The following is a 15,617-nucleotide window of genomic DNA, read 5'->3' on the forward strand; positions in this document are numbered from 1 at the left end:
TTTGTCCCTTCGCCTTCAGTACCGCAGGCGTCTGGAGGCAGAGAAGATGCGTCTGGCGGAAGAGACCAAACTAAGGAACCAGATGTCTGCGAAGAGAGCGAAGGCCGAAGCTGAGCGCAAACACCAGGTGGGAGTTCAACCCAGATCGCCCTTCTGTTTATTTATCGTCTGAGAACAAGCTGTAATGCCTTTTGTTTGGTAGTGCAGGATATGTTTCTTTGTAGAATATTCTACAGGTCTTAGAAACCAGGTTACCAATCAATGGGATCAGACATGGCTATTTTAATTGATGTGCTGGTGATTCCTGCTTCTTCTTATCTTCTACCATCTGTCTTATGACTTCACCAGGAGCGCCTGGCCCAGCTGGCCACAGAGGACGCAGAGCGGGAGAAGAAGGAGAAGGAGGAGGCTCGCAGGAAGAAGGAGATGGTGGAGCAGATGGAGAAGGCCCGTCTGGAGCCCGTCAACGACTCTGACATGGTGGACAAAATGTTCGGCTTCCTGGGGACCACCGCCTCTTTCCCCGGACAGGAGGGACAAGCCCCCGTCGGCTTTGAGGTGAACAGACACACTTTCCTCTCCCTCTGCAAAATGAAAACAACTGTTCTCCCTTAGATCTTAGATTCTATAAATTGCATTGTGATTTTGCTGACAATGAAATGTATTGAAATTAATACAATTATTCTTACCCTTTTTATTATTGATCTGCTAAGGATTAACCTTATCGTTTTCTTTGTATCTAATGTCTTCAAAATCTAATAAAAACATTTATTCAAATGACTAGCATGCATTTCCTATTTTGCTCTTTTCCTAGTTTCCAAGCCAACATGTTTCACTTTCAGTCTTTAAACTGTGTTTAAAGGATTTTAAATTTGTTTTGCCTTAATATTTAGTTTTAATTTGTAATTTGTTGTATGGTGAGGTTATGTATGCATTTGTATCCTTGATGATACTTTGAGTAGAGACACAGAGGGGTTATGTACTGTATGCATGTTGTCTGATGAGGAGGAAGGACAAGAAATGTCCTTTATCTGGAAGTGGGAAAATGTATGTCCAGTAATAGTTTTGGAGAGTCTAAACGTTGAATTATTAGGTGCCCTGTATTCATAATTATCTTGAGCTTGTCAGATGAATGCTTCATCACGAGGAAGAGTCTTATTTGAAATCATTTTAAGCACCAAAGACTCAGTCTGGATGTGTCTATGCAGGACCTGGAGCGGACGCATCGGGAGCTGCAGGAGGAGGACCTGGACGAGGCTCTTCCTCTGCCCGAGGACGATGAAGAGGAGGATTTATCGGAGTACAAGTTCGCCAAGTTTGCCGCCACCTACTTCCAAGGCACAACCACACACACATACGTTCGACGGCCACTCAAACAGCCTCTGCTGTTCCACGACGACGAGGGAGACCAGCTGGTAGGTGACCTTTGACCTCTGACCCGCCTGCAGTTTGATACTACTATTCATACAGGAACCAAACCAAAACAACATTTAAAGGAGTAATTGGTTCAGCTTTGTAAAGATGCATTTTTATAGCTGATATAAGAAGATTTTAAATAGTTATTTAGCTTTTAATAGGGGAACTATTTTCGACACACAAATGAAACCATTACTTTACATTTCTCACTGTACAGTAATGGCGCAGTTCCACTACAGCGTGGAGCTCGCTTTAAGCGTGCCGTGTCGTGCCGTACCCGTTTTTGGTTGCGCTTCCACTAGGCCTAGTTACGGCCCGGCCCGGCCCGGGGCCACTTTTTCACCTCTTTTCTGGCCCGACAAAATTGTGGTTCTATCGGGGCCAACAAACAGGGCTGAGTCGGGCTGAGTATGCTAAACTAGAGAGAGGAGCGCTGGCAAGAGGGGTACAACTACAACAAGATGGACATATTTGACCGTGATTTAATTGTAATACACATTTCAAAATGATGCTGAAGTAACAACATACTGATACCGGTTAGTAAAAACCATGAATTAATGCTTTGTCAAGTCTGCAGACAGACGGCAGGCGAAAAACCTTTTTAAATTCGTGTTTTTCTAGATGGAGATTGGCTAAGCTAACGCAGTATATGCTCCGACCGTCCACACTCACAACAACGGCCTATACAGACATAAATAAAGCAGCGACTGTATTCACCATGACACAGGCAGTCTGTGGTGTGTACTTGTTTAACTTTTGTCGAGTTTCTGAACATATATAAGGAGCTGTGAGCTCTGAGTGCTAACAGCTAACGGCTGTGTTGTGTTTCTGGATTTCTCATTGAAGATGACGTCACGGCTCCGCCTACACTGCGTTACTATAGTAACTACCCCAGTTCCTAAACTGTAATGGAAGCGCAGCATGAAGTGAGTCGGCCCAATGCGGCCAAGCCGTACCGAGCCGTACCGAGTGTGGCCGAGGCCGACCGTGTAGTGGAACTGCGGCATAAGATTGTGAAACATTGTAATACATCTGGAAAGTTACTAAAGCTGTCAAATGAGACAAAAGAAGTGCAGTTTAAAGGACAATATTTGGATGTAGTAGAGTAGAAGTATACAGTTACATAAAAGGGAAATACTAAAATAATGTACCTCAAATGTGTACTTGTGTAAAATAAAGTACTATTTCATTGCACCACTAAGGTAACAATACAATTTGAAGTCAGTGATTCTTTAAATATGTTTATTCTCTCCACCAATAGCAAAGATGCAACTAGCACAACATTCATTTGTCATGTGATAAACTGATAAATACATATATTTGTTCCATGTCCCGGCCAGGCGGCTCTGGCGGTGTGGATCACGGTGCTGAGGTTCATGGGAGATCTGCCGGAGCCAAAGTACCACACAGCCATCAGCGATGGAAGTGAGAAGATCCCGGTCATGACCAAAATCTACGAGACGCTGGGAAAGAAGACGTACAAGAGAGAGCTGCAGGCGCTGCAGGGGGAGGGGGAGGTGAGGCAGGGAGGTGGGAGGGGAGTGGTTTATAAGCAGGGTTCGAGTTATAAACTGAGCTCTATGGGTGTTCTTTAAAACTAACGTGCGCGCATGCATGCACACACACACACACACACACACACACACACACACACACACACACACACACACACACAGCAGCAGCTCTCTACTTGCTACAAACTTAAATATGAAAAGGTTAAACTACGCTCACACACATCATCTCGGCTCGCGCAGCACGCTCACAGGCACAGATTGCGTAATAATGTATTGCGCACCTTGAAGGTGCAGCGCAGGCATATTGTCATTCAAGAGAGAATACGATGCGTAGTTCTTTTGGAAAACATGTTTTTCTTTTAGCCTATTTACCTGGTTAACGTAAATAATACTCATTACATTGACACATGCATTATTTGTGATTAAAATGATGGTTGTTGGTAATGTATTAGCGACCCCCACAGATGTATGATTTCACTGCGTCCGTGGGAGCTCAGACCCCTCCTTATGGGAGCTCAGCTCCCATTGGCTCCCACATAACTCGAACCCTGTTTATAAGGTTAGACGGTATCAATGATTAACTGGAGCCGCTCTGTGTAGCTGCCTCTTCTACTATATGTAAGCCTTTGGATTTACTCGCACACACAACACATTTACCTCTTGTCCCCATTCTAAAAAGTAAAATACATTTAGTTTTTCCAAAGGTATTGAATAACAGGGTGAAGGTCATCAACTTTCGTATACACTTTCAAGCTTATTAAAGTTTATAACCTTGAGATATATAATTCATTTTATATAAATAATAATGATTTTCTTTGTGATATCTGCTTTCAGTTGTGAAAAATGTGAAGAATGTATTGTACCTCTCCTAGGCCCTCGACTTTAGTCTGAGAGTGTGTGCTGCCAGCAGGAGCATCTGTTAGTCTCTGATCTGTGTCTCTCTCTGCAGACGCCTCACTCTGACAGCCACAAGAAGAACAGTGTCCGGCACAAACTGGTGTCCCTCACCCTGAAGAAGAAGTCCAAGATCACTGAGGAGGTGAGGGAAACGTCCTCTCTGACGGGGTCATCTGTAGGTGGCAGGTAGCAGAAGTACAAAAGTAATGTTTGATTCTCTTCAGGTCACAAAGCGCCTAAACGATGGTGAGTATGGTCTCCACGGCAACAGCATGCTGGAGGACAGGCCAACATCCAACCTTGAGAAACTTCACTTCATCATCGGCAACGGGATCCTGAGACCAGCACTGAGGTACACACACACACACACACACACACACACACACACACACACACACACACACACACACACACACACACACACACACACACACACACACACACACACACACACACACACACACACACACACACACACACACACACACCCACACTGTGTGAGGCTGTAGTTGCCCAAATGTACACATAAATGTTTCTCTTCAGTGATCGACTTGTTATGTTAAATGTTTGTTCACTCATTGAAGGATAATAAGTCATTTCCTGTACTGTATGTTGGTAGTTCAATTTGAGACATTTTTGTGTAAATGGACATAGGTGCCTCATGTTTAAAATCTAAATGCGACACTGGTCTATTTTGACGTTGCACTGTTGAGCCAGTTTTATCGTTTTAAGTACATTTTAATCACTTTCCAACGTGTTTGTCAGTTGGAAATGAGATTCTACAAACAGTATCTGTCTGTATATTTGTATATACACTGTATACATGTAGATTTAATATAACCTCTAACATGATGCGTGTGTGTGTGTGTGTGTGTGTGTGTGTGTGTGTGTGTGTGTGTGTGTGTGTGTGTGTGTGTGTGTGTGTGTGTGTGTGTGTGTGTGTGTGTGTGTGTGTTTTTGTGTGTGTCAGGGATGAGATCTACTGTCAGATCTGTAAGCAGCTGAGTCAGAACCCGTCTAAGAGCTCTCACGCTCGCGGCTGGATCCTCATCTCTCTGTGTGTCGGCTGCTTCGCCCCGTCAGACAAGTTTCTCAAGGTCAGGACACTTTTTCATTTTATTATTGATTTAAATATACAGAAGGGAGACATCCTAAAAAACATATTTTCTTATCACTGTCGTTTTTTTTTTTAAATTGATCCTCTACATCAACAATTCAAGAGGATTACCTTTTTATAGCTTAATAAGGGTATATGCAGGAATCATTACCATTCATTTATTATCTTTTAAAACCCACGCACTATTGGACAAAGCTTTGTTTGACTACCTAACACACAGAGTGTAAAGCCTTATTATGGGTCGAATGGTGGAGATTATTGAGCAATCAGGACCACATTTTTAAAGGACACCTATCATGCTATATTTGAACAATATATTGTAGGGCCATACCTATATAAAGTATATAAATATAGTTTTTTTTTCAAAATACCAAACAGATCCTGCATTTTAGCCATGCCTCATTTCGCTCCATTTGCTCTTTCCAGCACTGTTTTTGCAGGGGGCTGATTCTGTGAGCTGCAGCTGACCACGCCCCCCTGCAGGAGAGGGGAGCGTGCTCTGATCAGCTGCTGGGCTGTCAGAAGAGGGGGGAGATCTCCGTCCTCTGTGTTTTATTATATTATTATATAGAGTCGTTATTCATTTGTTTTAAAGCTCAATAAATAACAAAGAAGACCTTTGACCGGCACTTTTCTAATTTTGTCCGGAAGATTTAAACTTTAACGGACATCTTGACCGGCGAAACAAACTGAAACTGAAACTCTGCCGCGGGGTCCCCTCGTTCCTTGGAAGAGGCGGAGAGGTGGGTGTTTGTCATCTGCTGGTGGACTAACCGGAGAGAATTTCAGTGCTTGCCTCGACGGGGAGGGATTGCATTGAATTAAAGCAGCGGGAGCAAACGCTTGCCTCGGGGAGGGAGAAAAAGAGCCACAGCGGAGAATAAACAGAATGGTAACCATGGTAACTATGGGCGGGAAGTCTTCTTCGCTGCTTTTGTGGCAGACTACAGCGCCACTTACAGGCCTGGCATATGTACTACAGCGTCTCCAGCGCTTTCGAGTGGCCCAACCCCACATTCCCCTGATAGGTGGAGAGTTGGCCCAATAGCCGTAGCGCCACCGTCCTGACGTCAGGACAGTGTTCAAATCTGGATCAGTTTTGATCAGATCCGTTGCAGCCCCTTTTTTAGAGATTTGGGTATGGAGGAAAATAGAGAGGGTTGTGTTTTCTGACACTTGGTGAGTTCCCTGGAACACCGGGGACACATATTCATGTATAAAAGACGTACAAAAGTGCATTTTGCATGATAGGTCCCCTTTAAGTTAAGAATGTGGATAGACATGAATATCTTTGTGAGATCATCTGGCCTCAGCTGTGGTGTTGAGCCCCAGTCTTAGCCCTGTATTTCCCAGTCAGCCACATATGCCGTCTGAATGCTACCTCAGGAATTCATCTTATTTTTGGTTGTGTTGTTTGCTATTTGTATGTGTGCAATTTACAGCTTTTGTGTTTTGTATTTTTACCTCCAGTACCTGAGGAACTTCATCAGCAGCGGGCCGCCGGGCTACGCTCCGTACTGTGAAGAGAGGCTGAGACGGACATTTGTCAACGGGACGAGAACACAACCTCCGTCCTGGCTGGAGCTGCAGGTACACACACCCATCAGAGTTATTTAGGAAAATAATGTAAAGACGTAAAATGAAAGATAGTCACATTTCAATAGTGGAAACATTAAGTTCTGGAATATTTTCCAGGCCACCAAGTCGAAGAAGCCCATCATGCTGCCGGTGACGTTCATGGATGGCACGACCAAGACGCTGCTGACCGACTCGGCCACCACAGCCATGGAGCTCTGCAGTGCGCTGTCCGACAAGATCAACCTGCGGGACCGCTTCGGCTTCTCTCTCTACATCGCTCTGTTTGACAAGGTGGGCCTCGAAACCTTAAGCCCCCTCCGGTCAAAACATCTATTTGTTCTCACAACTGCCTTACACCAGTGTGGGATGAACAACTGAAGCCTCAGGCACTCTCTGAGAATGGACGTTTCATTGAAGCAGGGGTACCTAGGTTCAACAAATCTTTGAAGATATTGTATTATTATAGGTTGTTTTAAAAAAGATATTTAAATTAGGAAGAAGGAGTGTAAGTTAACTAACACATTTTAACCTAAGCAATTTAAGTTTTGTTGAAAAAAAAACAGATAGCAATTATTTTTCAGTATATTTATGAGTGATTTAACCCTTACACATATATCATATATCCTGAAGAATTAAGACAAAATGTTCTCACTGGCCAAGTAAAACTGAAACTACAATGTTTTGAATATGTTTATAGATACATTTGGTATGACAGTTAAACATATCATACCATTTAGCACTGGAGGAACTAACCCAGCAGTAAACCCAGGTAGTCTCGGCCTCAGCAGTGATGAATCTCTGCAGGTCTCATCTCTGGGCAGCGGGAACGACCACGTGATGGACGCTGTGTCGCAGTGCGAGCAGTACGCCAAGGAGCAGGGCGCCCAGGAGAGGAACGCCCCCTGGAGGCTGTTCTTCAGGAAGGAGATCTTCACGCCCTGGCACAACCCCGGGGACGACCAGGTCGCCACCAACCTCATCTACCAACAAACCGTCAGGGGGGTGAAGTTCGGAGAGTACCGCTGCGACAGGGTGCGTCCTCATTTCTTTGATTGAGGCTTATTCACTTTGTGGCTGAGAGAAAAGGAGATTGATGCAACTCTCATGGCCACGTAGTATGAAGCTAGAGTCAGCATCCAGGTAGCTTAGCATAAAGACTTGAACTATGGGAGGACAGCTAGCTTGGCTCTGTCACACATTATGAGAGAGTTCCTCTAACTCTCAGAAGACAACAAATAAGTGTTTCCTACATTTTGAATTATCCCTCAAATTAGTTTTTCAGAATATAAACTAGGGCTTAATAGTAGTCCTCTTTATTTTTTAAATGTATATTAAAGTGTCTAGTTGACTTCGTCACTTTGGAAATGTTTTATTTGTTTAAAAGGGCATCTTGAATATATCATGAAACAACATATCACAAAGAATAAATAAACACAACATAATAAATATGTAAACCGTGCACCAGAAAGAACCCAGGCATTGATCTAAAGTACCGAGAAGCACATTTGTTGTGTTCTCTTTACCTACATTCCCCTTGCCTTCACAGTGTTGTTGTGTTCTCTTTACCTACATTCCCCTTGCCTTCACAGTGTTGTTGTGTTCTCTTTACCTACATTCCCCTTGCCTTCACAGTGTTGTTTAGTTTCAGTTAGTTGCAGCACTATTATAGGATGATGTGTCCGAGCTTCCTTCCCTACAGTGTGTCTGTCTGTGTCCTCAGGATGACCTGGCAGAGCTGGCCTCTCAGCAGTATTACGTAGATTACGGTTCAGAAATCCTCCTGGAGCGCCTGCTGAGCCTCATCCCCTCCTACATCCCCGACAGAGAGATCAGCACCTCCAGGACGGTGGAGAAATGGGCTCATTTAATCATGGCTGCTCACAAGAAGGTGGGAGCAGTGTCCTGCAGTTATCTCACAGGTTCAGCCAGGCTGCCAGGAAGCTCTGTCAGACTGTCTGGTTCAGACTGGAACTTCAATTTAGACAGACTTAAACTGATCAATGTTGACATCATGTTTTCTCAGAGGAGAAATCCTACTCTCTTATCTTTTCATCCAGAAGTTCCAGCAGCTTGTCTTGTCAATGAAATGTCTGCTTACATGTTGAACTCAGATAGGGAACATAGTTAACGTTACAGCTGCTGAACCACACAGAGCAGCCAGCCGTACGACTGTTCTTGTTAGAGAGGAAATACATTTTGCTTCATAGGTACGTGAAGATATACCCACAAATATATCTTAGAGTCTTGGGCTCACAGGGAAGTGATGTGTTGATGCAAGCTACTACTCATCAAAGGTGTCTTTCTGATGCAAGCTAGTACTCATCAAAGGTGTCTTTCTGATGCAAGCTAGTACTCATCAAAGGTGTCTTTCTGATGCAAGCTAGTACTCATCAAAGGTGTCTTTCTGATGCAAGCTAGTACTCATCAAGGTGTCTTTCTGATGCAAGCTAGTACTCATCAAGGTGTCTTTCTGATGCAAGCTAGTACTCATCAAAGGTGTCTTTCTGATGCAAGCTAGTACTCATCAAGGTGTCTTTCTGATGCAAGCTAGTACTCATCAAGGTGTCTTTCTGATGCAAGCTAGTACTCATCAAGGTGTCTTTCTGATGCAAGCTAGTACTCATCAAGGTGTCTTTCTGATGCAAGCTAGTACTCATCAAGGTGTCTTTCTGATGCAAGCTAGTACTCATCAAGGTGTCTTTCTGATGCAAGCTAGTACTCATCAAGGTGTCTTTTTGAAATATGAAAACATTTGCCTGACAGAAAAAAGGCTGGATTTGTTAAACTTCAGTGGTTTCAGATGAATTCATTGATTTTAATTAAGATAAGATAAGATAAGATAAGATAAGATAAGATAAGATAAGATAAGATAAGATAAGATAAGAGGTACTTTATTGATCCCAGATTGGGAAATGTTTGCGTTGCAGCAGCATAAAAAACAAAACAAGGTATTGCACATAAGTAGACATTAAAGAGTAGAAATAAACAATACTAGAAATTAAACATCTCAAAATAGAATTAAAGCAGCATTAAAAAGTAGAAAATATACAGTAGACTGTGAAGATAAAACATCTCTAAACTCTGACAATAAAACATTATTAAATGAGAGGAAAAGGCAAGAAAGGTAGAGGCTCATGTAAGGATGTCATTAAAGCAAAAATATCTAAACTGCAAATAAAAGTGTCTCATTTAAATCCAACATAATGCTGACAGTTTCTTAATATTCAGTAAACACTTTTTGATGCCACACTGTACATATTGGAGGTATGTCCATCGGCAAATGAAACATCTTATCTCTCCTTTGAACATATTAAAAGAGGAAACGTGTCTCCATGTTTCTCAGGGCATCTACACCCAGAAGAGGTTCGACCCTCAGAAGGTGAAGGAGGAGGTGGTGGACTTCGCTCGCCACAAGTGGCCTCTGCTGTTCTCTCGCTTCTATGAAGCCTTCAAGTTCTCAGGTGAGGATCTGCAGTCTCTTTCACACCTGACCACAGACACAGCAACAACAAGGACAGAACAGTCTATCTCATTCAAGAGAAGCTGTCGTTGGCAAATACATTCTTAGATATCAGGCTCTATCTTCCAGCACTCATTTCATATTTATAAAAAGACATCAATAACATCAATGAAATATAATTTAAATAATAAATACATTTAAATACGACACCTCTGTCTCAGGTCCCGCTCTGCCTAAAAACGACCTGATCGTGGCCGTCAACTGGACCGGGGTTTACTTTGTGGACGAGCAGGAGCAGGTCCTCCTGGAGCTGTCCTTCCCAGAAATCACTGCAGTTTCTAGCAGCAGGTGAGGCATGCTGGGAGATGTAGTCAATAAACAGTTGAAGTGCTCCTTTGGAAACTCTTTCCTTCCTTTGTCTTCCTTTGTCTTCCTTTGTCTTCCTTTGTCTTCCTGCTGTCTCTTTCTACGTTCCCTCTCTCTCTCTCTTTCTACGTTTCCTCTCTCTCTCTCTTTCTACGTTTCCTCTCTCTCTGTCTCTTTCTACGTTTCCTCTCTCTCTCTCTCTCTCTTTCTACGTTTCTCTCTCTCTCTCTCTTTCTACGTTTCCCTCTCTCTCTCTTTCTACGTTTCCTCTCTCTCTCTCTCTTTCTACTTTCCTCTCTCTCTCTTTCTACGTTTCCTCTCTCTCTCTCTCTTTCTACGTTTCCTCTCTCTCTCTTTCTACATTTCCCTCTCTCTCTCTTTCTACGTTTCCTCTCTCTCTCTCTCTTTCTACGTTTCCTCTCTCTCTCTCTTTCTACGTTTCCTCTCTCTCTCTCTCTTTCTACGTTTCCTCTCTCTCTCTTTCTACGTTTCCTCTCTCTCTCTTTCTACGTTTCCTCTCTCTCTCTCTCTTTCTACATTCCCTCTCTCTCTCTCTTTCTACGTTTCCTCTCTCTCTCTCTTTTCTACTTTCCCTCTCTCTCTCTTTCTCTACGTTTCCTCTCTCTCTCTTTCTTACTTCCTCTCTTTACGTCTCTCTCTTTCCGTTCTTTTGATCTCTAGTTTCCTCTCTCTCTGTCTCTTTTAAGTTTCCTTCTCTCTCTCTTTCTACGTTTCCCTCTCTCTCTCTCTTTCTACGTTTCCCTCTCTCTGTCTCTTTCTACGTTTCCCTCTCTCTCTTTCTACGTTTCCCTCTCTCTCTCTTTCTACGTTTCCCTCTCTCTCTTTCTACGTTTCCCTCTCTCTCTTTCTACGTTTCCCTCTCTTGTTCTCTTCTCTCTTTCTACGTTTCCCCTCTCTCTTTTCTACGTTTCCCTCTCTCTCTCTTTCTACGTTCTCCTCTCTCTTTTCTTCTACGTTTTCCCTCTCTCTTTTTACGTTTCCTATCGTTTCCGTTCCTCTCTCTCTCTTTCTACATTTCCCTCTCTCTCTCTTTCTACGTTTCCCTCTCTCTGTCTCTTTCTACGTTTCCCTCTCTCTCTCTTTATTTCCCTCTCTCTCTCTTTCTACGTTTCCCTCTCTCTCTCTCCCCCTAGCAATTCCTCCCCTTTTTCTTTCTTCTTCTACGTTTTTTAGCAAATGCAAAATAAAGAGATTAAAATCATAAAATGTGAGCTTTGTTGTGAAAGACCGGCAGTCAGTTTCCTACAGAAAGCTATTCACTTTGTTAACCATGACATCATGGCCCTTTAACCTCAACAAGGTAGTTATCTGCTCCTGGTACTAGACTCCTGGCACTAGGATGGGTTCAAAGCAGAGAACACATGTCACTGTGTGTGCTGTGTGCTCTGCATGTGAGACCATTACAGAGGGTTTCATCCCTCCCAATATATATATTTCTTTATAACAAACCATGGTTCGGGTTACAATAACTACTGACTTTTCCCAAACCTTAACCAAGTTTGTGCCTAAACCTAATCAGTCCTTCATTGCAGCTGGTCAGATCAGGAAACCTTTGATATTTGAATTGAACAGTTATGGAATGATGCTGACCTGCTGTTCAGATATTAGTCATATAGGTGATGATAATCCAAATATTCTGTCATTTAATTTGGAGGACTCGTCTTTCTTTCAGGGGAGGGAAGCTACAGAGTCAGAGTTTCACTCTAGCAACAATAAAAGCAGACGAGTACACCTTCACCTCCAACAATGCAGAGGACATCCGTGACCTTGTGGTGACCTTCCTGGAAGGTCTCAGGAAGAGGTCCAAGTTTGTGGTCGCGCTGCAAGACAACCCCAACCCCCGTAAGTCCTGAATGGGGGGAGTGAACGTTTTATTATTTTGTGTTTCCTTAAAATCCAAGAACTGAATAGGAAGAGTCAAAGTTCATTTATTCTACAGAAAATTCAAAACATCCTTTTAAGTCTGTTTCAGATTCCTATAGATTATTATTATAAAGAGTCAATTAAAACATTAAAACACATTGAAAGCAGAGCACTCGCTACACACACACACACACACACACACACACACACACACACACACACACACACACACACACACACACACACACACACACACACACACACACACACACACACACACACACACACACACACACACACACTGCCCCTGTGTGCACATAGACACTCATACTTCTCCCCTGAGTATACATACAGTAGGTAGAGTACAGTAGTAATCAGTAATATTATTTTTTCCACAAGCTGGGGAGGAGTCCACCTTCCTGAGCTTCCTGAAAGGAGACCTGATCCTGTTGGACCAGGACAGCGGAGAGCAGGTCCTCAACTCTGGTTGGGCACATGGTGTCAACGGACGGACCAATCAGAAAGGAGATTTCCCAGCTGACTGTGTCTATGTCCTGCCATGTATGACCCGACCGCAGCAGGAAATAGTGGTGAGAAAAAACACAGACAAGCTTCTGTTGTCAGAAGGAAACTCATCTTATTGCTCTGACTTCCTCCTCTCAGCTTTTAAATTCTTTCATGTTATTGAAACAGCTCTGTGTGCAGGATGCTGAAACTTGATCTGCTAAATGATCCAAATCTTTGGTATGTCCAACGTTAAGTACGTGGCAAACGCTGGAATAAAAACATTAGTCAGCTGATATTTAAATCTCAGTGATCTAAAGCAAAGCAAAATTCCAATCTACTGCATATTTATATAATGTGTAAACCTCATTTGTGTGCTACTAAAAACTGTTTGATTATTAAAAAAATACAAAACAGCATACATTACTTGTTAGTTGTTGCTTTTTTTATATTAACGGAAGGGAATTTTCCCTCTGAGCTGAGATATGAAATATTTCTCTGTTCTGCGTGATGAACAAAGTGAGACACAGTATTTGTATATTTTTTTAAACTGACATTTCAAGCATTGTGAGTGATTTCCTCTGATGACATCTGACTCCTCCTTTTTGTTTAAAGACACCCAAAGTCACCCTAAATGAAATGTTCTGTCAAATGAAAGTAATCTTATATTATAATATCATAATATCATCACCCATCAGGCGCTGGTAACCATGACACCGGACCAGCGACAGGAGTCAGTTCGGGTCTCACAGATCCTCATGCCGGAGGGCGACGACAGAATGAAACCCTACACACTGGAGGAGTTCTCCTACGACTACTTCAGGTACACACACACACACACACACACACACACACACACACACACACACACACACACACACACACACACACACACACACACACACACACACACACACACACACACACACACACACACACACACACACACTGGGATTAAAAGTATATACTGTATATACTTATGTTGAACATCATACTCTTTTAGATTCAGGGATTGTTCTGACCTCTCTGAAACAACTTTTAGTGTGGACACCATCATCTTGAATTATTTTCGGTTATGGAGCACCTTGGCAGTGCTCAGCCTTGTATTTATTTTGTCATGTACCTTTTAGTCAAATCATTCACAGGCATAATTTTCATTGACTTGCACAATTATATATTTGAATAATAGCACACAATTGAGAGAGATTGTGTATCTGGAAACTTCCTGTTGGTAAATTCACATAATTCAAAAGTAATCACTGCTCCAGACCATCACACAGAAAGTGTTCTGACACCTGCCACTCGCTAGTCTCACTAATCGCTTTCAATTGATTAAACGTAACAAGCCACTTGAACACAAATATACCAGTGTATGTGTTTGCCGGATCAAGGCTCCAGTGTGTCTCTAGTTGTCAGATATTCCCCTCACTCGCTAAGGTAGGCAGGAAATACATCCACTCTGCTTTCAGTCCGCCTGGTAAAGGCTGGTAGGCCAGCTGCCAACTGACAACCACTACGCAAAATGTCTTTCTTCCTATTTGTACGTTTTAAATTATGAGCCATGTCAAAAACAAATGTTTTTTTTATTTACAAGCATTTATGTTTACATGTCCCAAACGTCACTTGCTCTACCAGGCCCCCTCCCAAACACACCCTGAGCAGGGTGATGGTCACCAAGAATCGGGGGAAGGACAAGATGTGGAGCTGCACCAGAGAGCCTCTGAAGCTGCCGCTGCTGAAGAAGGTGGTGAACCACGAGGAGCTGGCCCAGGATGCCTGCATGGCCTTCATAGATATCCTTCAGATGGTTACTGTCCCCACCGTTTCAACATCCAGCTGTCTCCTGAAGCCAGGTCAACTTACTCAGGCTTCTGTCAGGCATCTTGTTCTAAATATGAGAACCCTGGATAACTCTCAACCAAGTGTACATTATTAACCCTGTGTTTATAAATTCAGCTTTTACAGGTCAAGAGGCAGGTTTTTAACAAACAGTATTTTCAACTTTAAAGGTAGGGTAGGTAAGTTTGAGAAACCGGCTCGAGATACACTTTTTGTTATATTCCATGGAATGCTCTTAACATCCCGATAGCAATGAATATCTTAAGTGCTTTGACAAAAAATCCATAAAAAAATGTCATCTGTGGAAGCCGTAGTACTGTAAAAAGCACGACCAATCATTTTAGCCGGCCCGGCTAAAATAACTGGATGGCCTACCTGCCTGTCAGCCTTCCATCTGTGCACAAACTTATCTCGTGCCCTCATTGGTCATGTGCGCGTTCGTGTGTGTTGGAGGAGGGGCTCTATAAGGAAGTGGCAGATTTTCTCCGGTTGTGTATTTTCAAATTCTAGCGATCTCGAGCCGGTTTCTCAAACTTACCTACCCTACCTTTAAGGAGACCATAATCTGTATGCATCATTTGATATTGCTAAGTCCACTACATTTGCATATATTTAGGCTTTAACCTGTTAAGCCCGAGAGACCCCGGTACCGGGGTACTGCCGCAACATCTTGCAGGAAACAGTGTCTGAGGGCATGTTCATTTAATAAAACTATGAATGTTTTATATCCATGTAACGGGAAGAAACTCATCTAACTGATTATTATTTTTATTTTTTCAAAAGAAAACCCACAATGCTAACACTGAGCCTCTGAATTAGCAACGAGCGAAAAATGCTAACACCTTACTGCACCAAAAATCACTCACAAAACCTTATTATTTATCTTTTCACCACATCCAACACATCGATTCACATCGTGAGGTGACACAGAATCGATTGACACCGACATTACCACTGAATTATACGTATTTGCGACGTTATAAGCAAAACGGACATCAAAACAGGTGACGCTAGGTAGCTAAAAATGCTAACATTTTTACCT

At 42.8% G+C, this 15,617-nt stretch overlaps 1 protein-coding gene across 1 annotated transcript in view; it reads left to right on the forward strand.

The window, feature by feature from the left end:
- Positions 1 to 15,617, forward strand: part of myo7aa (myosin VIIAa) — a 78,508-nt gene that overhangs the window by 44,145 nt on the left and 18,746 nt on the right. Inside the window, exons 22-38 of the mRNA XM_034132813.1 lie at positions 20 to 127; positions 349 to 558; positions 1,209 to 1,415; positions 2,757 to 2,933; positions 3,880 to 3,969; positions 4,052 to 4,179; positions 4,798 to 4,924; positions 6,415 to 6,534; positions 6,640 to 6,813; positions 7,327 to 7,554; positions 8,243 to 8,410; positions 9,866 to 9,983; positions 10,204 to 10,330; positions 12,042 to 12,211; positions 12,632 to 12,822; positions 13,435 to 13,559; positions 14,372 to 14,529. Of these exons, the coding sequence (XP_033988704.1) occupies positions 20 to 127; positions 349 to 558; positions 1,209 to 1,415; positions 2,757 to 2,933; positions 3,880 to 3,969; positions 4,052 to 4,179; positions 4,798 to 4,924; positions 6,415 to 6,534; positions 6,640 to 6,813; positions 7,327 to 7,554; positions 8,243 to 8,410; positions 9,866 to 9,983; positions 10,204 to 10,330; positions 12,042 to 12,211; positions 12,632 to 12,822; positions 13,435 to 13,559; positions 14,372 to 14,529 (2,626 nt within the window). The remainder of the gene's footprint in view (positions 1 to 19; positions 128 to 348; positions 559 to 1,208; positions 1,416 to 2,756; positions 2,934 to 3,879; positions 3,970 to 4,051; positions 4,180 to 4,797; positions 4,925 to 6,414; positions 6,535 to 6,639; positions 6,814 to 7,326; positions 7,555 to 8,242; positions 8,411 to 9,865; positions 9,984 to 10,203; positions 10,331 to 12,041; positions 12,212 to 12,631; positions 12,823 to 13,434; positions 13,560 to 14,371; positions 14,530 to 15,617) is intronic.

The sequence above is a fragment of the Trematomus bernacchii genome, unplaced genomic scaffold (assembly GCF_902827165.1).
Source record: "Trematomus bernacchii unplaced genomic scaffold, fTreBer1.1, whole genome shotgun sequence".
NCBI lineage: Eukaryota > Metazoa > Chordata > Actinopteri > Perciformes > Nototheniidae > Trematomus > Trematomus bernacchii.